The following is a 25350-nucleotide window of genomic DNA, read 5'->3' on the forward strand; positions in this document are numbered from 1 at the left end:
CTTCAGTTTCAGTTGAGACACGTGAAAGACATTGTGAATGGCGGCCTCTGGCGGTAGTTGCAATCGATAAGCGACCTCTCCTATCTCTTCAATAACCTCATACGGCCCATAAAATTTTGAGGATAGCTTTTCACATTTCTTCCGAGCTAGTGATCTTTGTCGATAGGGTCGTAGTTTCAAATACACTTCATCACCAATTTTGAATTTGAGCTCCCTGCGGTTTCGGTCTGCCATTTTCTTCATTCTATTTTGAGCTATGCATAGGTTTTCTTTCAGTGCATTGAGTGCTAAATCTCTCTCCTTCAACATGACTTCTACGTCATTGTTAGGAGATTGCTTCCATCCATATGACAGCAATGGCGGGGGAGTTCTTCCAAAAACAGATTGGTAAGGAGTAGTTTTGGTGGATGCGTGGAAGGTTGTGTTATACCATAATTCCGCCCAAGGGATCAGTTTATCCCATTTCTTCTGGTTGCTCATTGCAAAAGCATCTCAAATAGGTCTCTAGGCATCTGTTTACTCTCTCGGTTTGTCCATCGGTTTGGGGATGGAATGCCGTGCTTCTCTTCAAAATGGTGCCCATGGTAGTGAACAACTCCTTCCAGAAATTGCTAAGGAAGATCTTATCACGGTCGGTAATAATGGACTTGGGTATTCCATGTTTGCTGACCACTTTTTCCAAAAAAATTGAAGCCACTTGCTTGGCTGTGTACGGGTGTTTCAGAGGCAAGAAGTAGGAGTACTTACTTAGGCGGTCGACGACTACCATAATCACGTTGTAACCTCCTGCTATTGGCAGCCCTTCAATAAAATCCATGGTCCAATCCTCCAATATCTTGTCGGGGATAGGAATGGGTTGCAGAACTCCCGCAGGCTTGGTAGCTTCGAACTTATTACGTTGACAAGTGTCACATTCTTCTACATATCTCTTGATATCAGCCTTCATTCCTTTCCAAAATAGTTCCCCTCTCATTCTTTTGTAGGTTCTCAAGAATCCCGAGTGCCCTCCTAATATGGAATCATGGAACGTGTGTAGAAGACTCGGAATGAGGGAAGAATTTCGCGGCAGCACCATCCTTCCTTTATATAGCAGCCTGCCATTGTTCCACTGGTATTTCCCACCTTGATCCACCTCTCCTTTAAGTTCGGCAATAATTTTCTGAAGTTCTTGATCCATTTCAACTTCCTTCTCTATTATCTCTATATCAACTATGCCTGTGGTTGTCATTGTATTTAACTCCACCGAATGGTCCTTCCTTGAGAGAGCATCTGCAACCTTATTCTGCAGACCCGGCTGATATAAAATCTCAAAGTCATATCCCAAAAGTTTTGTAAGCCAACTTGGAATTGAGGCTGAACTTCCCTCTGTTCCAACAGAAATTTCAAAGCCTTCTGATCTGAAACAATTGTGAACCTTCTGCCCAGGAGATAATGTCTCCATTTTTGCACCGAAAGGACAACCGCCATCAATTCCCTTTCATAGATCGACTTACCCTGGGCCCTTGGGGACAGTTTCTGGCTGAAGAATGCGATGGGATGACCATCTTGTGATAAAACTGCACCTAAACCTACTCCTGAAGCATCAGTTTCGATTGTGAAGGGCTGAGACCAATCCGGCAATGCTAACACCGGTAAGGTTGTCATTGCTAGCTTCAGCTGGTCAAACGCTATTGTGGCTTCCTCATTCCAATGGAATGCATTTTTCTGAAGTAATTTGGTTAAGGGTGCAGCTATTTCTCCATAGCTTTTCACAAATCTTCTATAATACCCAGTCAGTCCAAGGAATCCCCTCAGCCCAGTTATATCTTTCGGCCGTGGCCAATTTACCATACTGCGAATCTTTTCCTCATCAGCCTCCACTCCTCTGCTGGAAATCAGATGACCCAAATATTGAACTTGGGAATGAGCAATGACACATTTAGTACTATTTGCAAACAATTCATGGTCCCTCAAAATAGCAAAAACCATTCCTAAATGTTTCATGTGCTCATCTATGTCCACACTATAAACTAGAATGTCATAAAAAAAAACCAGGACACACCTTCGAAGGAATGGTTTGAACACCTCGTTCATGAGAGATTGGAAGGTGGCAGGAGCATTCGTAAGGCCGAAAGGCATCACCAAGAACTCATAATGTCCTTCATGCGTGCGGAAAGCTGTTTTCTCCACATCTTCCTCCCTCATCCTAATCTGGTGGTATCCAGATTTAAGGTCTAACTTTGAGAAAACTGTCGCACCATGAAGTTCATCTAAGAGTTCCACGGGGATTGGAAATTTGTCAGCCACCGTTACTTGATTGAGTTTCCGGTAATCTACATAGAATCTCCACCCCCATCTTTTTTCTTCACTAAGAGGACCGGGCTCGAATATGGCTGCGACTTGGACGAATCACCCCAGCTTGTAACATTTCTAACACCAATTTTTCAATCTCTTCCTTTTGTACATGGCCATACTTATATGGTCTTACATTAATTGGTTTCTGATCGGCCACGGTCAGAATGCGATGGTCTATGGCTCTCTTTGGCGGTAAACCCGTGGACAACCTAAAGATGTTTGCATATTGCTCGAGCAGTAGTTGAACCATGGGTAATCTTTCCTCCTTTCCTTTCAATTCTGCTTATGTTTCTGATTCTCCTTCATAGTCCACTTCATAATTTTGGAATTCCAAGAGAAATCCTTGGTCCCCAGATTGCCAAGTTTTCTCTAAGGTTCTCAACGAACATTCTGACTTCGTTAGAGAAGGGTCACCTTTTAGGATTATTCTTCTACCCTTCGTCCAAAACGTCATGGTTAGGGATGGCCAGTGAACTTTCATGGTCCCTGTCGAATCTAGCCATTGCATCCCCAGCACCAAGTCTACCTTTCCTAACTCTACCGCCAGGAAATCTGCTACGATCGTTAACTCTTTCAACTTCACTTTTACCCTCTTGCAGATCCCACTTCCTTCACATCGGTTGCCATTCCCAATGGTAACTCCAAAATGAGTCCCCGGGTCGATGCTCAGTTGTAGTTCATCTACCAACACTTGGTTGATGAAGTTATTGGTCGCCCCGCTGTCAATCAGAATGACTACTTCCTTTCCGTTCACATGTCCTTTTAGTTTCATCGTTCCCTTGGACGTAACTCCCGTGATCAACCTCAATTCAATACGAGTTTCCATATTCAATTCCAGATGATTCAGTTCTATTATTTCGCTTGCCTCATCCTTTGTATTTGCTTCGCTTTCGTGGTCTTCTTCCTCATTTAGTATAAGGAGCATCAACTCTCTTTTTTCTCGACCTTTACATCGATGGCCTGGGGAGTACTTTTCATTACATCTGAAACAAAGCCCTTTATCCAGCCTTGCTCTAAATTTCGTATCCGACAGCTGTTTAACTGGGGGATCTTTTTTCTGGTAATCATTTTTCAATGGAATAGTTACCTGCTTCATGACAAACTCTGTCTTTTTACTTTCTGTCTTCTCATTTTTTCCTTGAAATTTGCTGCTGTTCTCATTTCTTTTGGGCTCAACTATATCCAACTCTTCCATCGCCAGTTTTAATGCTATATTCCTATCATTCACCAGCTGAGCTTCCTTCATACATTCCTCTAAAGTTTGAGGGTGTCTGCTGATTACTTCCGCTTGCAGTGCTGGTTCCAGACCCGTTAAAAACGCATCCAGCAGAACACTTTCTGCCATGTCCGGGAGGGGGGCTGAGTATGTAACAAACTTCTTAACGTACTCGCTGTATGAGCCTTCTTGCTTAATACGGATTAATCTTGCCCCCAAGCTCTGCTGTCCTGTATCATTAAAAAAAAATCAAACATCCTCTCCTTCAAGTCCTCCCAGGATTCCACCCTCTTTCTATGATGACTCCACCTAAACCAGTCTACCTCTTCCAGTCCAAAACTCACGATTGCTACTTTGACCTTCTCAGCTTCCGGTAAGTCATTTATATCAAAGAAATGTTCTGCTCGGTAAGCCCAGGATTCAGGGTTCACCTCTGTAAACAGTGGCATTTCTAATTTTTTGTACTTACTTCGGTCTGCGTTGCTTCCTCCCGACTCGACTGCGGTTCCGGCCTCTTCCAGTTTTCCCTTCAGTTTCAACCTGATGTCGTCCGTAGTCCCTGCTTCTTCTTTTTTCTTAGCACCATGGTTTTCTCTTAGCTCGTCCTGTCATTCGATCCATCGATTTCTTCATTTCCAGCATCATCTCCTTCAGACTCATAATTTCCTTTTCAGTTCCTTCTACCCGTTCTTCTATCTGTCTTTGAGCCATCAGACGTGTGATCACCCCAAGTGTGGAGGCTTTGATACCAATATGTAAGGATTCTACTTGATTACTTCACTGTTTCTCCCTTACAATGGCAAAAAACAGAGGCAACCCTCTGTTATCTTTATTTATATATAGCCAAAATGAGTACAGAAATCATAAAGATTCAAGAAACAAAGAACAATAAAGACAAACCCAACTTCCTCTAGGAAAAACTGGATATTCTCCTAGGTTAAGCAGCCACCAACTTAAGGATAAAATAAAACGTACCTCCCCTTGACCTAAAAGAACCTATTTATATTCCTCCTCTCATCTTTCTCTTATTTCTGTGCCTGGGCCCCACACGCACGATCTCCTCCTCTTTTTCCTTCCTCATTAATAATTTGTCCATTTACTTTTCTACCCCTCCTTTGATATGTGTGAATAATTGGAGGTCTTACACTTGACTATTAGATTCCCTATATTTTCACAGCTAAAACATCAAACATAATAATTTTTTACATAGCAATACGTTTTTTGGCGAGAAAAACCTTACACATCTTCCTATGCAGTCCAGCACATTGAATTAGTTGGAGTCTCTAGAGGTCATCCATGCTAACTCAATGCGTTCGCTATTTTCCTTATATCTTATGAGTGACTTTATTCTCTCTAATAAGTACTATTAATCTATGCTTACACTTTTAGTGAATGAAACCCTGTGTATTAATGTTACATTCTCAGTTGTTTTAAATATTTTCACATTTTTTCCAAAGATTCATGTGATGTAGTTTCACCTCAATTGGCCAGATGGATAAAAACACCTAGAGTCAGAGCTTTTAAAGCATAAAAGATGCACATTGGAGTTAAAGAGATATTCAATTAATACTGATAATCTGCTACAACATGGTGACTTTAGTCAAACCTTGCACCAGAAAATTAGCCACAAATAGTAATGATGAAAATAATTTTAACAGAAAAAAATGAGTAAAAGTTAAGAGTTCAGAGAACTAAATGTGTTGCAACATTTGTGATGCTGCAACTTTGAATTATGAACAGGAGGCCTTCTGAAGATCTCCAAGAAGCTACCTTTTGTTAGAATTTATCTTTTTCTCATTGGTGTAGAGCTTGGGTCTTTTAATAGAAAATAAGTGGGATCCACTTGGTGTAATGACCATGTGACAATGCTTAGGATAATGTTGGTTAGAAGGATCCATGCATCACTTCGTCTGCAACGTGTTGGTTTTTCTTTAATGCTATAACATCGAGGCTATAGATCAATACGTTGTAGACTGTGATATAACAAATTTATGCACTTTTTGCATCGTGGAAGTGATTAATTTGACATGTTCTGACCACTCTTTGTTGGTTCATAGCATGCAAACTATGTTGTTATTTCAAGTTTTCAGCATATGAGTGATGTTACTTACTTAGCAGTGTGTCAGCATAAAATGGGGCCATATATTGGTTCAGAGTATGAAGACACTCCAACATCTTGTAGCTTAGAACTCGAACAATGTTGCAACATCATTTTCTGCATGCTTTATTTATGTAGCATCTTTTATACATTCTTTTGATTATCACCTTGCATTTTTCTTATACATTTCAAAACATTCTATATGATCGTAAATATTTATGGTTTAAGAGCATTAATATCTTATTTTTTGTAAGAAAGCAACCGTCAATCGGATTATGAAAATAATCAATATGAGAAAACCTAACTTTAGTCACTATGGAGTTTTCCTATTCAAAATATTTGTTGATCAGATTATCATTATTTAAACTTAATTTGTCACCTACACCTTGACAAATTTAATTAGAAAAGCCAAATAAATTGTTCCAAATTAACTAATTATTCCAATTCAACGAGATGAAAAATATACATATTTGAATCCTCTTAACTGCACTAAGATAAAAAAAATCTTAGATAAAATGACCAATTTTCAAGGGCCTAATTGAGCCATTCCTTCCGTACAATTGTAGGTTGGTTAGAGCAATGTTCATCTAAATTCAATGGCAAGCTAACCTAACCTATTGATTTTTGTTTAAATATATGATAAAATGCAATGAATCATGGATTAAAAGAAAGCAAAAATTATATGATCTTTGTGCATATGAAAATCACGTAATGATGTGGTTCCTCGCCTAGGGGTGTTAATTGTGAAACAATGATCCTGTTGCGTAGCCTTTGCACGCACTCCTCTTCAATTCAATGTCTCTTCTTTTCTTTATAATCATACGATAAAACACTCAAAATAGGGTAAAACGTGCATGAAGACTTAATCAAGTTGTATTCTCTTATTTTTATGAATTTACGGTAGAAACTATACGTTTTGATGCATTATCATGAGGAGTTAGGAAATCTTCTGGTTGTTGGGGGATGGGCTTTATGAGCTTGGGCTTAGTTAGTTCATAAATCATACCCTCTAAGTCTAATAACATGGATTTGGACATTCTTAGCATTTAGGCTAAATTAAAATTATTTTCAGACTCAATTTGAACTTTAGCCCAATAATATTTAATTAGATTAAAATAATTAACTTGATACAACGGTAACGATAAAAACGCGTGACATCCTCTGAATTGATGAATTTATGTCTTTAATTTCAATTTAAGACCGATGTCAACTACTAATTATTAAATTTGTATTACTGTAAAGGGTTCAACAAAGAAGAAAGAAAAGAATAATATAATGTGAATGCTTTTTAAAACCGTTCTGTTTGAGAATAATGATTATTTTTTACTACTATAAACATAACACCTATATACTTCAATAATACAAAGACAACACAAAAAACTCAATACTATGTTTTGTTCTGTAATGGTCTAGTAGTTTTTCAATTGGCAAGAACTTCTTTGACAATCTTTTCATACGTACTAATCCTCCTCTTCTTCTTTCAACATTGGGTCGTGATCCTCTTCGGTGTTCGATTCATAGCCCATGATGGTTGTGGATAATGGGGCAAGCTGCTTTCTTGCCTCCCTCACAATCTTCATGATTTCTTCCACACTTTGATGAGACAAGGTTGGATTATCCCTCTGGAAAAACAATTCTTCACTTGCTTCCGATTGTATGTTCTTTGAAAACCACGGGTGATTCATGATCTCTTTTACAGAAATTCTCTGTCGTATATATTTCGTTGAGCATATTGTAAGAATCACATTGAACAAAACTGATGCAACCCAACATCATAATATATAATAGCTAGTTTGTCATAGGAAAAATACCTTTGAGGGATTTCGAACAAATATGCGGGAGAGTAGGTGTTGACAATCTTTAGATATGTGCACACAGTCTGGTATTTTGTAGCCTTCGGACATTATTCGCTGTAAGAGAACAAAATAAATAAAAGTGAAAAAGATGATGAGTTTACGAAATAAATTATTATAGAACAAGAGATCAGGAAGTAATGGACATTAAAAGTTTTCTCAGAGTTTTCGGAATCGTCTGGATCATCGAAAGGATACGCAGCAAACAACATAGCATGAAGAGTGACGCCACATGACCACACATCTGCAGTCTAAACACAATAGGCTAAGTCATTTCGTAGGTGTTTGAATTATTGAGAGTCTATAAATCTATTATAATTGAAAATTAATTGTTCTAAAATACCTTTCCATCACAACTTCGTCCACTTAAAACCTCTGGTGCTGTGTATGTTGGAGAACCAACATTTGTATTTGGTTTTGGCTGCAACTATACTCACAAAATAATAAATAATTACTTCACAATAGAAAAGCACAAGTACTATAATTAAGAACATGTACATGTTCATCTCAAATGTTTAAATTAATAAAGAACATTCTCTTAATCAAAAACCTTAGAGAAGCCAAAAGCACACACCTTCAACTTCAACTCTGGTGTTGACGTTCGACTTCCATCTGAAACTGAAAGTGTATTGACATTGTCTAGTATCAATTGATCTTTCTTACATATAGTTCGCTGCATAAAGAAATGCGTACGTGTTAAACAAAATATGGTATAACATTTTTAAAAAATAAGCAATTTATCATGCTTCTTAATTAAAATTTAATATGTATATCTGTTATACAGATTATCAATTGCTAGGTATATTATTATCACAGCGAACAGAAAAATCATACACAAATATAGATCTGAGCTCAACGAATTCACGTTGTCTCCTTAAGACAAATTTACTCACCCTAGTGCTTGAGAATTTAGAGTAATTACCTCCCACGATAGAATAGATCAACTTTCTTCTAAGTGTAGCACCCCGTATAGAAGATCTACGAACGAAACCTTGTGAATCTACCGAACGTCAAGATTGTGGATATGGAGAGAAATTTGTTTATCGAAGACAAATGATTTTTTCTATATACTTTTCTCTCAACCAAAATGACTTATTTATAGACTTTTTGTGGCCATTCAAAAAGTCATGTCCTTTAGTTAATGACACTTTTCATGAAATGATTTAACTTTTCATGAAATGATGCATCCATTCACGAAGAAACATAACCATTTATTCCAACTTTTCATGAAATGATGCATCCACCCATGATACATCCATTCATGAAGAATCATAACCATTTATTCCAACAATATCTTTTGACTGCGATTAATTACTCCCAACAAATTGACAGGACAGAAGAAAGCACCTCCATTTTAAGTTAGGAAAATAATGAAATTCTAAAGCTGCCAAAGTTACATACATTCAATTGCAGGGTTGGACGTCCATCTGAAAGCATCGAATCTCGATTACATATTTGCTGCATAAACCATAATTATGTCAAACAAAATATGGTATAATATTTTTAAACAAAATGCTATGTGAGGCTTATTATATTGTAGAACTAACAGTTTTACTTGATTTTAAACACAATTACTAGCAACAAATTACTGGCGATAGAAGAACATAAGTCTAAGAACGTGTTTTCATTTCAAATATATCAGAAAAATAATGAAATTCTTTAAATCAAAGGCCTTAGAGAAATCAAAATAATACATCTTCAGCTTCTGGGCCCTAGCATCAAATATAATTTTCCAATAGTGAGAGGTAATGAAATCTGAGAGAGCCAAAATGGGAACGAATATGATTGCTTAGCTTGCTTTAACTATTCAAATGCTTCAGTGGCCCTTTCATCCCATTTCAACCCATTTTTTCTTAGCTTGGTAAGGGGTGTGGCAATATCCCATAACTTTTTACAATCCTTCTGTAATAACCTGTGAAGTCCAAAAATCCCCTCAACTCGGATACGTCTCTTGGTTGTGGCCAATTAACCATCACTCTCACCTTTTCACCGTCGACCTCTACTCCTTTACTAGATATCTAATGGCCCATGTACTGAATTTGGGAGTGCACAATGACACATTTTTCTTCTCATTGCCAAACAATTTGTTATCTTTCAAAATACTAAACACCACCCAAGTGCCTTTCATGTTTAGTAATATCCGTGCTATAGTTTAGGATATTGTCAAAAACCATGCAACAACACTAAACGTCTCAGGAAAGGTCTGAAAACTTGGTTCATCAGTGACTGAAAGGTGGCCAGTGAATTGGTTAATTGGAAAGGCATAACTATGAATTTGTAATGTCCTTTGTGTGTGCGAAAAGTTATCTTCTCAATATCCTCCTCCCTCGTTCTAATTTGGTGATATCCAGAGCGTAAATCCAACTTAGAAAAAATTATTGCACCGTGTAATTCATCAAGGAGTTCTTCAATCACGAGAATGAGAAATTTGTCCGTAACGGTCACCTGATTTAATTTGTGATAGTCTACATAGAAACACGACCCTCCATCCCTTTTCTTAACTAGTAATACATGGCTTGAGTAGGGGCTTTGACTAGGTCTGATGATTTCTGCTTGCAACATTTTATTAACTAGTCTTTCAATTTCTTCCTTTTGGATGTGGCCTTACTTCTACGGTCTGACATTGATGGGTTTCTATCGATCCACTATCAGTATCCTATGGTCTACTGTCCTTTGAGGAGGCAACTTCTTTGCAAAAATATCTCTATATCTCTTTAACAATTTCCGAATCATGGATAATTCAGACTCCTCCTCTCCTTTCTCTTCACTATCACTTTCATTTTTGTTATCTTCAATTTCCACGTTCTAAAATTCCAACAAGAATCCTTGGTCTTCCACTTCCCAGGTCTTGGCTGACATCTTCCATGAGCATTATGACTTTGCTAGTGACGAGTCCCTCTTTAGAATGACTCAAAGTGTTTCCGACCATGAAGGTTATAGTCATCGACAGCCAATGAACGCCCATGAACCCTAACCCCAACACAATATCAATCCTACCCAATGCTATTTCTAGGAAGTCTGCCACAATAGTCACTTCGAGTAGTTTGATTTCAATTTGTTTGCTTATTCCTCTTTCTTGTTGTTGGATAATGAACACAACGAAATTAACATAAAAAAAAAATCAATAACCCTAAAACATAAATAATTAAATCACGAATAAACATACCTCTATTTCAATGTGAGTAACTCTCCAAATTTGAATTGCCTCTGTTCTGATAAGAACAATCCTCCAAATTCATATTACCAAAATGTTGCAAAATCACTAGCATTCTTTGGCAGTATCCACACACGTACTAGGAATTCGAGGTCGAATTCGGGTCTGCTAGAACTTCTTAGAGTGGAAATTTCAACTCTCTCTATTCTCTCTATGTAGAACAAATTTTTGTCGTTTGCGTGTCTATCAAATAAGACACCTAAGGTCTTATTTATAGTTTCCTACTAAGCTTCCAACTCTTCAATTGGCTTATTGATTAACCAGTCCAAAGACAAATTCAACCTAGTTCTTTCGTGTGCTACCCCATTAGGTTAATTTAATATAGCAATAGACCCATAACTCGTTTTATGATCCATAAGTCATAATCGGTCTCTAACAAGGCATTATGGCTACCCATATTAAATTAAATCGATGATCCAACATAACCTAATATAATTATTGCCTTAATCCTTTTATCACGCCCTGAGTTTACCAGCAATATCTATAATTGAATATAAGGCATGGACAAAGTCACCTAATCTAATTCAAATGCTTTCTCGACCAATAAGCATATTGAAATAATAAATGACATTAATACCGTTATTAATTCATTTATAGCATGCTCATGCATTTTCACAGTCATGCTTAATCGAGGAGCCTAGAGATATCTCTCCATAACAAGAGGGATAAATTCCACTTTGATTAATCATTGTCCACTACATAATTCATAACGCATGTATTTGAGTACAACCTTTATAATTGTCCGATTAAAAATAACGTTTGATTGCATCAGGATAGATTAATTATTATACTTGATGCTATGATAATCTCACGTCTAAGGATCAAAACAATCAATTATTTGAGATTATTTATGGTCCATGTAATAATCTAAAAAAAAAAGGTAAGTCCAATTCTAATTCTCTAATAAGAAAATATGGTTATAATTTATGTCTTTACATATATAATCTAATCACGAAGAATTGTCAAAAATAGCAAATTTAACAAAATATTTACAAACTATAGCAAAATTTCATATTTTATCAATAACAAACGTTTGATAGCCAGTGATATCCTTCTATCAGTGACATTGATAGCCAGCGGTAGAACTCTATCATTGATAGAATCTAAAAATTTTGCTATAGCTTGTAAATATTTTAATTTACTTTGCTATTTTAAAAAAAATGTCCCTATGATCATTATGTGGTTATCAATTATAACTCATACTAAATTTATTATTGTTCCCACAATAATAATAGACTTGGGACATTTAGAATATAATAACATAGTCATAGATATTATTACACAATAACATGCAATTGAATAATACTAAGAACAATAACTTTTATTAAATATTTAACTATAAACCAATTATCCATAAAATTATTATAGAGCACAATAGAAAAAACAACACTTCTAACGCTGACCCATCCCCAATCGTTACTCCAAACTTAAGTCGCCCTTTTTAGTGGTAGGTTTAACACCTTGATAACTCCTTGATGGATGAAATTATGCGTCACTCCACTACCAATTAGGATGAATACTTCCTTGCCCCTCACTGATCCCTTTAATTTCATCATTCCTTTGGACATAAATCCTAGGATGGTTTGAAGTGTAGTTTTTGTTTCTCTCATCACCTCCAGAGTTTTCATCTCCACCACCTCCGGTTGTGTCTCCTCCTTGACTTCCGTCTCACCTGTCTTCTTCATTCATAATGAATAATATCAACTCACAATTCTCTTTGATCTTGCATTTGTGCCCCTAGGAGTAACTTTGTTACAGGGAAAGCATAACCCCTTGTCCAATCTTCCCCTAAACTCAACTCATTGTCTGGCAAACATCTCACCATCGGTTCTCCTCTCGTGTAATGCCCTTGATCGAAATAAAAATTTGCCTATAGGATACTCAGTTCGCCTTCCCCCTTTTTTTCATATTTGCTTCCCCGTCTTTCATAGTTTGGGCTTGGGCCTCAAAAGTACTTGGCCTACGAACGCTGAATTCGTTTAGCAATTGGGTGTCTCTCATACAGTTCTATCATTCTCAAACTGGGCCTCTCATATAGTCCTCTAACGTTGTTAGGGGTTGACGACTTTTCATCTCTACTTGCAATTTTGGTTCTAAACAGGTTATAAATGCATCCATCAGAACACTTTCTACCATCTCCGACAAGGGCGTGGAGTAATTCAAGAACTTCTTCCATAGTCTATATATGGAAGACACAATATCCTGTTGAATGCGTATGAGGCAGGCACCCAGGCTTCCTTCTCTCGGAACCTTAAAATGTTCAAACATTCTTGCTTTTAGATCTTTCCAGGATATGATTTTCTTTTGATTATTGCTCCATCAAAACCAATCCACTTTGTCTTGGGCGAAACTAACAACCACCTTTACCTTCTCCACTTCGTTTAGCTCATTGATCTAAAAATAATGTTGGGCCCTATTAACCTAAGATTCTAGATTCATGCCGGTAAACAAGCATCTCCAACTTCTTATACTTGCTTCTATTTGGAGGACCCCCAATGACACCGGACGTCACATCAACTTCCTCCATCTTACCTTTCCGTTTCAACCCAGACCCATTGAACACATAAGATTCTTCTCTACACTTGGTCATACTACTTTCTGTAATCTAGAATTTAGAGAAGTCTATTTCTTATTCATCTTGAGTCAAATGAGTGTTACATATTTATATAGAGAATAAAATAAACCCTAGACACTATGTACAATTACAATAAAGGACATATGATATAAATATAAATAAATATATCATAACACTCCCCCTCAAGCTGGAGCAAATATGTCGATCATGTCCAGCTTGTTGCACAGATAGCTTATCATTGCTCCATTTAAAGCTTTAGTTAGAATATCTCCCAATTGTTCTCTAGTCTTCACATATCTTGTGGACACCAACCCATCTTGGATTTTCTCACGAATGAAGTGACAATCCACCTTAATATGTTTAGTTCGCTCATGAAATACTGGATTAGATGCAATATGAAGTGCAACTTGATTATTACACCATAATTTAGCTGGCATGGTAATACTTAAACCTATCTCAGATAATAGTTGGTGAATCCATACTATTTCACACACAAATTATGTCATAGCTCTATATTCAGACCCAACACTCGAACGAGAAACAACATTTTGTTTCTTACTCTTCCATGATACTAAGTTTCCACCTACAAAGACACAATATCCAAAAGTTAATCTCCTATCCTCACGAGACCCCGCCCAATCAGCATCAAAAAAACATTCAACTCTTGTATGTCCATGATCTTTGTATAAGATCCCACGTCCAGGAGCAACTTTTAGATAACACAAAATCTGCTCTACTACAGCCCAATGATCCATTGTAGGGGAATACATGAATTGACTTACAATACTTACAGAATAAGCAATGTCTGGTTGAGTCACTGTTAAGTAGTTCAACTTCCCAACTAATCTCCTATATCTATCAGGATCTTTACATAATTCTCCTCCTTTAACAAGTTGCTGATTTGACATCATCGGAGTGCCACTTGGTTTGGCTCCTAATTTTCCTGTCTCGGACAACAAATCAAGTACATATTTTCGTTGAGACAAATGAATACTTTTCTTGCTTCTCATAACTTCAATGCCCAAAAAATATTTCAATTGGCCTAAATTTTTTGTATAAAACTGACCCTTAAGGAAATTTTTGAGAGACGAAATACCCAATGCATCATTTTCAATAATAACAATATCATCAACATATACAAATAGTAGAACTATACCATTATCAGACTGATGATAGAAAACCGAATGATTAGATGTACTCTTCTTCATACCAAAGCATACAAGAGTTTGACTAAACTTACCAAACCACGCACGAGGACTCTGTTTCAAACCATACAAAGATTTTCGAAGGCGACATACTTTATCACTCTCCCCCTGAGCAACAAACCCAGGTGGTTGTTCCATATAAACTTTCTCTTGAAGATCACCGTAAAGAAAAGCATTCTTAATGTCAAGTTGATGGAAAGACCATTTTTGGGTAGCAGCCATGGAAAGAAATAGGCAAATGGAAGTTAATTTGGCAACTTGAGAGAATGTATCCGAATAATTAGTTCCATAGATCTGAGCATAACCTTTTCCAACAAGGCGAGCCTTCAATCGAGCCACTGTTCCATCATGATTCATCTTGACAGGAAACACCCATTTACAACCAATGGCCTTCTTTCCTGCAGGACAAGATACCAAATCTCAAGTACCATTATCATCTAAAGCAGTCATCTCCTCAATCATTGCATTTCGGCAGCCAGGATGAGATAAAGCTTCATGAATAGAATTAGGAATAGATGTGGACTTAAGAGACGTAATAAAAGCATATGTGGATGGAGATAGCTGGTGATAGGAAGTAAAGAAAGAAACGGGGTAAGTACATTTGCTTTTACCTTTACGAAGAGCAATTGGAAGATCATCACTCGACCCCAAATCATGTGATGAAGGAAGCGGTGGAGGTCGTCGGGAGTAGACTTACAATAAAGAACATATGGCATAAATATAAATATATATATCATAACTCTTTCCGTCACTTCATCCGATAGTTTTTCCACACGTGTATCAACTCTTTCAAATCCATGATCTTTTTCTCGCTCATCTCCATCATTTCCTCCAATTCTTTCTATGCCATTCCTCGTGTCCTCTCAAGGATTTTTGGCGGCTCTAATAACTAATATGTTAGGACTTCATTACCTACCACTTAGAAAATCCCAACAATACTAGAGAAAACAAAGATAGGTACCCTGTGATGATATATATTGAAAATAGAAAAGAGGGTAGTTTTCACAATGCTTACTTAAACCAGGGAGAATGATAACAGCAAGCAAAACAAGTAGTAATAAAGGAAAGAAAATAAGAAAGCTCCCCCAGCAATTTCAAGAAGATGGTTCTCCGCCCAAAAAGCATTCCACAGCTTTTCCCAAAAGTGACCTAATCTTCAACAATCTCAAAACATTCCTTAAGTACTCCAATTCTCTCGGGAGTGGGTCCCCCAACAGATATTCCTCCCATGTCTCCCAGTGGCTATGCTGTCACTTGATCAATCCCCTTTTTACCCCTGCATCTATAACTATGAATAATAGGGTGCATAACACATTTTTAAACAAGAAGCCATAATATACATATAGTATTTTTCAAAACAAACATTTGATTTTTGTTTTCAATGGAAGTACAATAGAAGAGTGTAAGTACAAGGACATGTTTATCTAAAATGAGCAAATTAACAAAATTCCCTTAATCAAAGATAGAGCCCAAAATCACATACTAAGTTACCTTTAATAATTTCGACGTTGTACTTGTACTTCCATCTGAAAGGATAATGTTCAGCATCGACATATATTTAGTACATGTTTGCTGTGTAAAAGCATCGTGTCAGAGAAAGAATGGATGGTAGAGAACATATTTAAACAAGACGCCTTATCAAGAGGCTTAGAATCTCACAATATCAAATTTGTATATTAAATTGTTAATGCAATTACTTACCACAAATTGACAATAGAAGAGCACACAATATTATACGGAAACTTGCATTTAAAATCGGCATATTAAATAATGAAATTCTCTTAATCAAAGACCTTGGAGAAGCCAAAATCAAATGTCTTCAGCTTCTCAGCTAGGGTTTTATCTGAAAGGTTCTTGTTTAGCATCAAACATGTACGATATATTCGCTGCATAAAGTAGCATTGTGTCAGACAAAGTATGGTGTAAACAAGAAGCCATAGATATGATACTTATTTTTCTTTTTGGTTTTGAATGCAATTACTCGGAACAAATTGACAATGAGATCGAGAGCACAAGCATAAGGACATGTTTATTTAAAATGAGAAAATTAATAAAATTCCCTCAATCAAAGACCTTAGAGGAACCAAAATCACATACCTTCATTTGCGGGGTTAGACTTCCATCTGAAAGGACATTGTTTATTGTCATATCTCTATCACGTATTTGTTGTATAAAGCATTGTGGCTGACAAAATATGACATAACATTTTAAAACAAGAAGCCATATCAGGCTTAGTATGTGAGGAACAAACATGTTGGGTAATTTTGTCAAAAGAAATATGTTGAAAATAAGTTTATTCCTTTGTGATATTTTTTTAAATCCTTGAGGGGATTTCTGTTGGGTTAAATTTGGTAGTGTGGGGTTCCATCTCAAAACCAATTGGCAACGAGAGGAGTAGCCCATCTACATTATATGGAGTATGAGTCCCCTTGGTTTTTCCAATGTGAATTACCTATCATTATTTATTACAAATTACTATCATTATGTATTACAAATTACTATAAAGTAGGAGGGTTTTCAATGCGAGATCTAAAAACATATCTCTCCGTGGCACCGGTAGTAAGTACTATATGGTTCGGGGCTTTAGCGGGTCTATTAATCGAGATCAATCGTTTATTCCCGGATGCGTTGGTATTCCCATTTTTTTCATTCTAGTTATTGACTTGGGAAGGGGTGAAGAAGATTAGAAAAACAATCAAATATCTCTCAACTTCTCCAACATGCCCTCTCAAGATGGTGCCTCTTTGGTTTCACCTATCTTGGACCGAAGACCGAATACTCGTTTGGGTTTAATGGGCTCTGATACCACATGTTAAATCACCAATTCATCCAAAAGTTTAAGCTAGTGGTTGAAGGCAAATTTAATTATTTATATATCACCAACACAAATATTTGAAAGGGCCCAACAAGTGAAAATCGATTTTTTAATTGGGGAGGAAACGATAGTGGTTGAAGGCAAATTTAATTATTTATATATCACCAACACAAATATTTGAAAGGGCCCAACAAGTGAAAATCGATTTTTTAATTGGGGAGGAAACGACAATGCAGGGGCTTGAACACAGGACCTCCCTGGATCACCTGCCTGATAGCATATTAAACCACCAATTCATCCAAAAGCTTAAGCTGGTGGTTGAAGGCAATTTTAATTATATATCACCAACACTCCCCCTCACTTGTGGGCTTGAAACATTTGAAAGGCCCAACAAGTGGAAATTGATTTAATTGGGGACGACAAGCTCTGATACCATATTAAATCACCAATTCATCCAAAAGCTTAAACTTGTGGTTGAAAGCAAATTTAATTATATATCACCAACAATAAAGATAAAAAGATCTTCCTATTTATTAGGAATCTTTTATCCAAGTTATTAATTTACTCCTAATGAAGATTTGGTTTGAAGATCTTTAAATAGTCAAGTCTTGGACTTCATTCGAAGGGTGCATTTATGAAGAAACATCAACTCTAAGGTATTCTCTCTCGACTTGTGATTTTAAGAAGGTAGATATTTTACCTTCATATTAATGAACTATTGAAGAATCTGGGACCAAGTTAGTATTTCACCTGTTTGTATATACTGCACCTGTGATAAGAAGGATGATGAAGATCATGCACTGAGAAGCAGTACACAACCAACCCAGGGGGAGTGAGTTATCTTCAATAAAGTATCAACCACATATGCAGGGAGCTTGTTTAAATTAAGTTTCAGTTTCAACTTAATTATGTAGTTTTTTTTTTTTTTTGAAGTGTTAATCTTCTAACTATAAACAAACTAGTTACTTTATTGAACCTTAATAATATTTCTTATCTGAGCAGCAAGTTCTCTGGACGTAGGTGGTATTGCCAAACTTGGTTAACAAATTCCTCTGTGTTGTTATTTACTTACGATTGTGTAAGACCCAAACTTTAGGTAGTGTAGATTTTCCAAAGAGTTTAAGAGGTTAGAAAGAAAGAAAATTTTTGGTGCAGTATCAAAGAATAGTACTTTAGGCATTTTCTAAAGGATAGAAAGCATTTTTTAGTGTTTAAGGTTGGCGAGAAAGAAGGATCGAAGAGGTTGGGCGTTCTAGCTAACTTCATAAAAGAGTTTCTCACAACTCACTTGGGCATTTATACTCAAATTGGTCTTGAAAGTTCAGAATTTGAGTCTAGTTTATTGAGGAAGGTTGCTGGGCGTTTCAGATATGAGAAAGTTGGCATTTTGGATACATAAGAGAAGGTGAGAAGGTCAGCTCGCGAGTGAATCTGGTAAGATGCTCTCCTAGAAGGCTACAGAACGCATATTTTGGTGTTTTGCTCTAAAATTTGGAGGGCAGAAAGCTAATGCAATTTAGAGAAACTTTGTGGAATGAAGTTTTATCAAAACAGTTACGAATTTTAAGTTATAACTTTCCTAAGTCGGGTTATGTAGTCTGGGCGAGAAGCTAGGCGAGATGATCTTGGAAGCTAGCTATGCGTTTTGGATATTAATGTGGCATGATTAAGGCAATTGGTTTAATGATTTAGTGAAGTTTCAAAGCCTTGTTAGCATGCGTCTTGAGTTGTAAAAGTAAGAAGGAAGTGTCTTAATAAGGTTTAAGGTGGATTTAAGCAAGGATGAGATGTCAACGTAAATTCATGCAATGGACTCTATAATTAGGTTACCTCAAATTCATTTTTCTCATACTACACCCGTGCATTTTGAATAAGATGGGGCTGCTCGTTTAATTTGAGTGACGGGAGTTTCGGTCGTAGAAAGCAAGGAAGGTCAGAATACGAATGATTTTGAACAACGTGTACTTCTAGAGGGTTGTAGAGTTCATCCATTGAAATTTGAAGCTGAAAGTTTGAGGTAAGAATATTAAGACGTGTTGCAACAAGTTTGTAGAAGAAAGTATTTTTATTTGATCAGTTCTGGATTTTAAGTTATTAAGCTCTAAAGAAGAAGTAGAGTTCTAGCCGAGAATGAGGTTTTGGGCAGTAGAGGTTAGTGGTCGAGCCTAAGAAATTAGCATGGCATGTTGGACATGCGTTTTGGATTCAAAGAGGTTTTTCGAGGCGTTTTGGGGCTGTTTTGATGATTTGAAAAATTTTAAGTAAAGTTTGATGTTTAAAATAAAAGAGAATTAATTGGAGTCGTATCCCATTATTTCATGACAAGAGGAAATGGACAAGCTTATCGCTACCACCAAGTTCAGATAGGAATAGGGTTAGAAGATGTTCAGTTTAAAGAGATGACAATAGGAATAGGGTTAGAAGATGTTCAGGTTTTTCAAGGGTATAGGGTTATGTTGACCATTTAACCGCTACCACCAAGTTCAGATAGGAATAATATGACCAAAGGTGCTATGCTATTCAAGGTTTAATTGGATAGTATGACCGAAGGTGCTCTGCTATCTTGTTTAAGTTTTTTTGGGTATTGAGTATACAAAGGTAAATGAGTATTTGAATGTTAGAAGATGTTCAGTTTAAAGATATTTCATAAAGATTATATGTTATGTTTATAAAATGTTTAAAGTATGTTTGCTTTAAAAGTCTGTTTTATAAAACCATCACTCACTGGACTTTTTAGCTCACCCTTTCAAAACGTTTTCTACTTTCCAGGTAGAGTTCGTGATTCGAGAACTTGACCGTTGTCTTCAGACTGCTGTGCGAAGTTGTTGATAGTTTAGTTATTAAGGGGTCGTTTGGGGGAATGATCAAAGGAATAAAGGAGAAAAATAAATAAGAAAAAGGGGATTAAGTCGAGGAAAGAATTATTATAATCCTTGTTTGGGGAAAGGATTAAGTGAAAGGATTCTAGAGGATTATTATAATCCTTGTTTGGAAGAAGGATTATGTGGGAAGGATTATGACAAAAAATTTGTATTTTCTTTTATTTGTACATTAACCCCAAATGAGAAAAAATACATAATTATTTTTTTCCAGGAATGAAATTATTGTTTTTTTTTTTTTCGCGAACCCAATACAAAATGAAAAATGTGCTAATATTTTTTGCATTTGTATAAATTGTTCATACGGTAAAACCCTACAACCAAAAATTATATTCAAATTTATTTTTTTAGATAGGTTGTACCATAATCCAAGCGTTCACCAAAAATTTGTATTGATTTTGTATAAATATTTTTTTTACTTGTAAAGTACACCTAATATACTTTCAAAAGTAAAGTTATTTATTTTGTAGTAATCTTTGTAACGTACACCTAATATAATTTGTAACGTACGCCTAATATAATTTTTTTTACTTGTATTAATTTTTTTTTTTTTTTTTTGCATTTGTCTAAACTTATTTATTTTGTTTGTACTATTTTCTAAAACGACGAAAAATTGTATTAAAATAATGTTTATACTTCATTTCTACTTAACCCCAACACAAAGCAAATATGTGTTAATTTTTAAATTGATTTTGTATAAAAAAATTTGGACCGTACGCATAATACACAATACAAACCAATTGTATTATTTTTTTTTTCATTTATGTAAAGTATGTTTCTTCAAATTGTACAGTAAATAGAATACACAAAGAAATTTGTATTTTAAGTTTGTATCATCAATCTTATACAATAAAAAATTATATTTTATCGATGGTTCTACCAATTTATTTTTCTTTCATTTTTAATATTTTTTCTTTCATTTATTAATTTTTTTTTCTTCATGAGAACGATAAGCAATGTACTAGAGAAGATGATTAATTTGTTTGACACACAGAGAATGAAGAAGAAGAGAGCGGGATTAATTTGTTTGAGAAATAGAAGAAATAAGATGATTAATTTGGAGAGAAGAATAAATAAATGAGGAAAAATAAGAAATAAATGAGGAAAGAGAAGAAAGAGAAGGATTATATTGGAAAATGAAAGGATTAACGGGGAAAAGTAGAGTAATAAATGAAGAAAGAGAAGGAATAAGAGGATTAAGGGCATTACTTTAATCCATGGGTCAAACAAGGAAATGATTTCCTTTCCTTTCCTTTCCTTTTCCCAAACAGTCCTTAAGGGTCAGTTTTAATCTTATCATCTACATGGTTTTGTATTAAGTTTAAGTTGTTTAATTTTTGTTTTGTCAGTAAGTAAAATTTGTAATCAATGGCATTTACCGGTTAAAAGTATAAAAGTGTTTCAAGTTGTTTCCCTTAATTTCCGCAGCATAAGTTTTAATTTACCTAAGTTGTTTAGCATTGTAAAATAGTAGTAGTTAGGGTCAATTGATGTTGTTCAGAAGAAAAATGACATCGGTTGACTTCACGCCACATCTCAGGTCGAGTAAATAGGTGCACGAGGCGGGGTGTGACAGATCGTCTTAACAGCTATTACTATAATCAATAACCTTGCACATAGGTGTGGATAGGATATTTTTTTATCTTCACATTTACTTCAAAACATTTTCAAACTGATCACATGGGTATGGTATGGGTAACTGATCGACTTTAAAATTTTCTTAGCTAAAAAACTTTAGATAAACCAAAATCACATACCTTCAAAGACTGTGGGGCAGGGCATCCATCTAAAAGGATACTATCTAGCATCGAATCTTTATTCCATGTTATTTTCTGCACAAAGCATTGTGTCAAACAAAATATGGTATTAGATTTTTAAACAAAAAGCCATATGAGGCTAAGTATTGGAGAGAAAAAACGTATTTGGATTTAAATGCAAAACTATTTACAATGCAAAATCATTTGTATAACAACATGTTCGGTCGAATGAGAAAATTAATAAAATTCTCTTATTCAAAGTCCTTGGAAAAGCCAAAATCACAGACCTTCAACTTTACGGCTAGGCTTCCATCTGAAAGGGTACTTTGTAGCAATATATTTCCTTTAAATATTTGCTGCATAAAGCATATTGTGTCAAACAAAATATAATTTGAACCTTTTAAACAAGAAGTCATCATATGAGACTTAGTATATATATGTTGCAGAACAACATTAATTTGTATTTGGTTTTGAATGCAATGTACGTAACATGGATATGACAACTTAGACAAATGGACAATACAAGCTGAGCATAAGTATAAGAACATGTTCATGATCTAAAATGAGCAAATTAATAAAAGTCATATATATATTTAAAGACCTTGAAGCAGTCAGAATCACAATTCTTCATTTCTGAGGATTTTCTTTCATGTAGAATGATTAACTTCAACTTCAAATCTCTATGAGATATTCGCTGCATAAAACACAGTTTGTATCAAACGAAAATATTTATAACATTAGTTTTAAACAATAAACGACCATATGAGGCTTAGTATGTTGCAAAGCAAAGACAACATTTTATTTGTGGTTTTGAATGCAATAGAAACGACTACTTAAAACAAATTGACATATACAAGAGCACAAGTATAAGAACATATTCATTTCATTTGATAGGAGCAAATTAATAAAATTCTCATATATATATATATATATATGTTAATGAAACCTTAGAGTAGCCAAAATCACATATCTTCAAGCATGGGGATTTCATTCCATCTAAAAGGATATTGTCTAGCTTCAGATCTCTATGACATATTTGCTGCATAAAACACATTTTGTATCAGACAAAAGTATGATATAATTAACATCTTTAAACGACAAACAATTTGAGGTGTAGTATATTTGCATCTTTTAGACCTACCATGGAATGAATATAATTGACTCCAAAAATCAGCTGTCGAAAGTAATACCTTGCCTGTAATAAATATGATGATCAAAAGAGCACTTCATTAAACTACAATCTCAAAAATCTACTAATTCTTCTCTATGGTAGTCAGGTCCTAGTCCCACCACTAATTCTTAACCAAATCAATGTTTTAAAATTCAATTTATTACTATAGTTTTCATTTTCTCAAATAGAGAAGTTGAATCCTTAGTCATAGTCTACAAATAAAAAAACAAAATGAATACCAAATGTACGTACATATGTAGTTGTCGTGGATTATCAGCAGAATCTCGATTTTGCAACTATCCCTTTTATATTTTATCAATAACGAAATGATATTAGACATTAAATATTGGACAGTTACTGATAAAAAGCAAGTGAAAAATCAACATTGAAGATGATATTCAATGTCAGTTATCCGTCCAAAACCACTGTTATTATAATTTTTGTCATCTAAAAGACAGTTTTAAACCGACATTAAAGACAACCGACACTATAGACCCTTAATAACACAAACTACGATATCGGTTTAAAACCTACGTAGTACTGATATAATGTGTGTTTTAAACTAAGATATGCTGTCACGGTCGACTAAAATGATAATTTTCTCAACGTTAAATCTAAAATCACACCAATCTAAAAATGAACATTGATTTGAAAAGTTGCATGAAAAAAACATGGATTGTAAAAGCGATTTGAATGGATTTAATCAAAATTAGCAGAAATACAGTCAAGGTTCTGAAATCACATCTTACTCTCCTAAGGAAAAAAGTAGTGAAAAATAAAGGCAGCTGAGAGGCAGCAATTCATAGTAATTAATAAAGAGAGTGAAGATAAAAGAGTACTGAAACAATAGGAATAGTGTACCTCATCTTCTGTAAAACGGCCCCATTTGCAAATTCTTTCGAAAAGTTCTCCACCAGAAGCATATTCCATCACCAAAGCCAAATGGGTTGGTGTTAATATAACCTACCAAAAGTTAAAAAACATCCAAATCCATCCTTAATTTGTTCTTCTCCTTTTCATACTATATATAAACTTTTTTTACTAATCATATATATAACCAAATTAAATACCAAGATTATTAGAAGAAGTAAATAAAGAAATTAACGAACAAACAACTTACCTCCTTGAAACGAACGATATTTGGATGTCGAAGCGATCGATGATTAATAATCTCTCTTTCTACATTCTCGTCGATCTGTGGATACATAAACAGAGCATAGATCATCAAAAAGAAAATCAATCAATCATTTGAAATGCAATAATGAACTAAATAGGATCAGATCATGAAGAGATCAATTTAACCGTAGGACCACGTTCTATGAACTTTATCGCCACAAGCTCTGAGCTGTCTTTATCCCTGCAAAGTTTAGCAACACCAAAACTTCCCGCACCCAAATCCTTAATAATTTCGTACTTCTCCATTACTATTCAATCAAAAATTAATAGCAATGAGAAGAATAACTTTGAAATACTGAACAATGTTTGGGCATCAGATCATCTTCAATCTCAATCTCAAGTCAACTAATGCTGACAAAAGGTCTTTACTTTACTTTTTAAATTAACAAAATAATGTATAAAGCAATTTTTTTTGGTTTTATAAAACCCGCCCATAAATCAATAACATAGAAAGTTTCTTTGTTTTTAAAAAACCCGCTCTTAGATCAACAAAAGGAATCCAAGAGGTTTTTTCTTTTATTTTCTTTTTTATATTCGGTAAACTCCTTCTAGTTAGGATTTTTTAGTCTGCTTACCAACATGAGTTGCGTTAATTGTTGTAATATATCAACTCATTATTTATACCGCCATCTTTAAATGTTAGTGGAGCAGAGTTGGTATTTTTTAATGCTTTTAATGCTCCATTTATTGACCATGGTCAGCAAGTATTGTTCCCACCCTATGGAATCAACTTCGACAATCACTTTTACATGTCCAACTCTAGCAACCAATTTTGGGCTTCAACGACAACCTTGACGATCAATTTTGGCCTTCGACTTCGACAATCACTCTAATGACAACTCCCAACGACTAATTTGAGGCACCGACAACCACTTCGATGACCAATTTCGAGCTTCAACAATTGCTCCAATGACAACTTCGACGATCAATTACTGGAGCGAGCATTCATCTTCGTTGACACATCTAACAACCGTACGTCTAACAATCGATTTTAGACTTCGACAAGCACCTTCATGCGACCGATTCCAATGACTAATTTCAGCAACCACACATTCAC

General features: G+C 35.3%; 1 protein-coding gene across 4 annotated transcripts; it reads right to left on the reverse strand.

Annotated features, from left to right (window-relative positions):
- Window positions 1–6854: 6854 nt before the first annotated feature.
- On the reverse strand, window positions 6855–24639 carry LOC101209540 (serine/threonine-protein kinase SRK2G). Of its 4 annotated transcripts, none has more exons than XM_011655575.2 (17): window positions 24420–24639; window positions 24238–24312; window positions 23979–24080; window positions 23088–23141; window positions 22893–22985; window positions 22548–22640; window positions 22234–22302; window positions 21947–22021; window positions 16593–16679; window positions 16289–16381; window positions 15987–16067; window positions 8903–8959; window positions 8076–8174; window positions 7845–7928; window positions 7648–7752; window positions 7460–7558; window positions 6855–7354 (listed from the first exon to the last, which is right to left on the reverse strand). In XM_011655575.2, the coding sequence occupies exons 1-17, from the start codon at window positions 24537–24539 to the stop codon at window positions 7109–7111; spliced, it is 1632 nt and encodes a 543-aa protein (XP_011653877.1). In that variant the 5' UTR covers window positions 24540–24639; the 3' UTR covers window positions 6855–7108. The 4 variants fall into 4 exon arrangements, with proteins under 4 accessions (XP_011653877.1, XP_031739576.1, XP_011653879.1 ...); XM_031883716.1 differs by having other exon boundaries at window positions 22893–22942; window positions 23137–23141; window positions 24420–24494; XM_011655577.2 differs by lacking the exon at window positions 22893–22985 and adding an exon at window positions 23370–23419 and having other exon boundaries at window positions 23137–23141; window positions 24420–24487.
- Between the last annotated feature and the right edge of the window lie 711 nt (window positions 24640–25350).

Source organism: Cucumis sativus, chromosome 4, assembly GCF_000004075.3.
Source record: "Cucumis sativus cultivar 9930 chromosome 4, Cucumber_9930_V3, whole genome shotgun sequence".
Taxonomy (NCBI): Eukaryota; Viridiplantae; Streptophyta; class Magnoliopsida; order Cucurbitales; family Cucurbitaceae; genus Cucumis; species Cucumis sativus.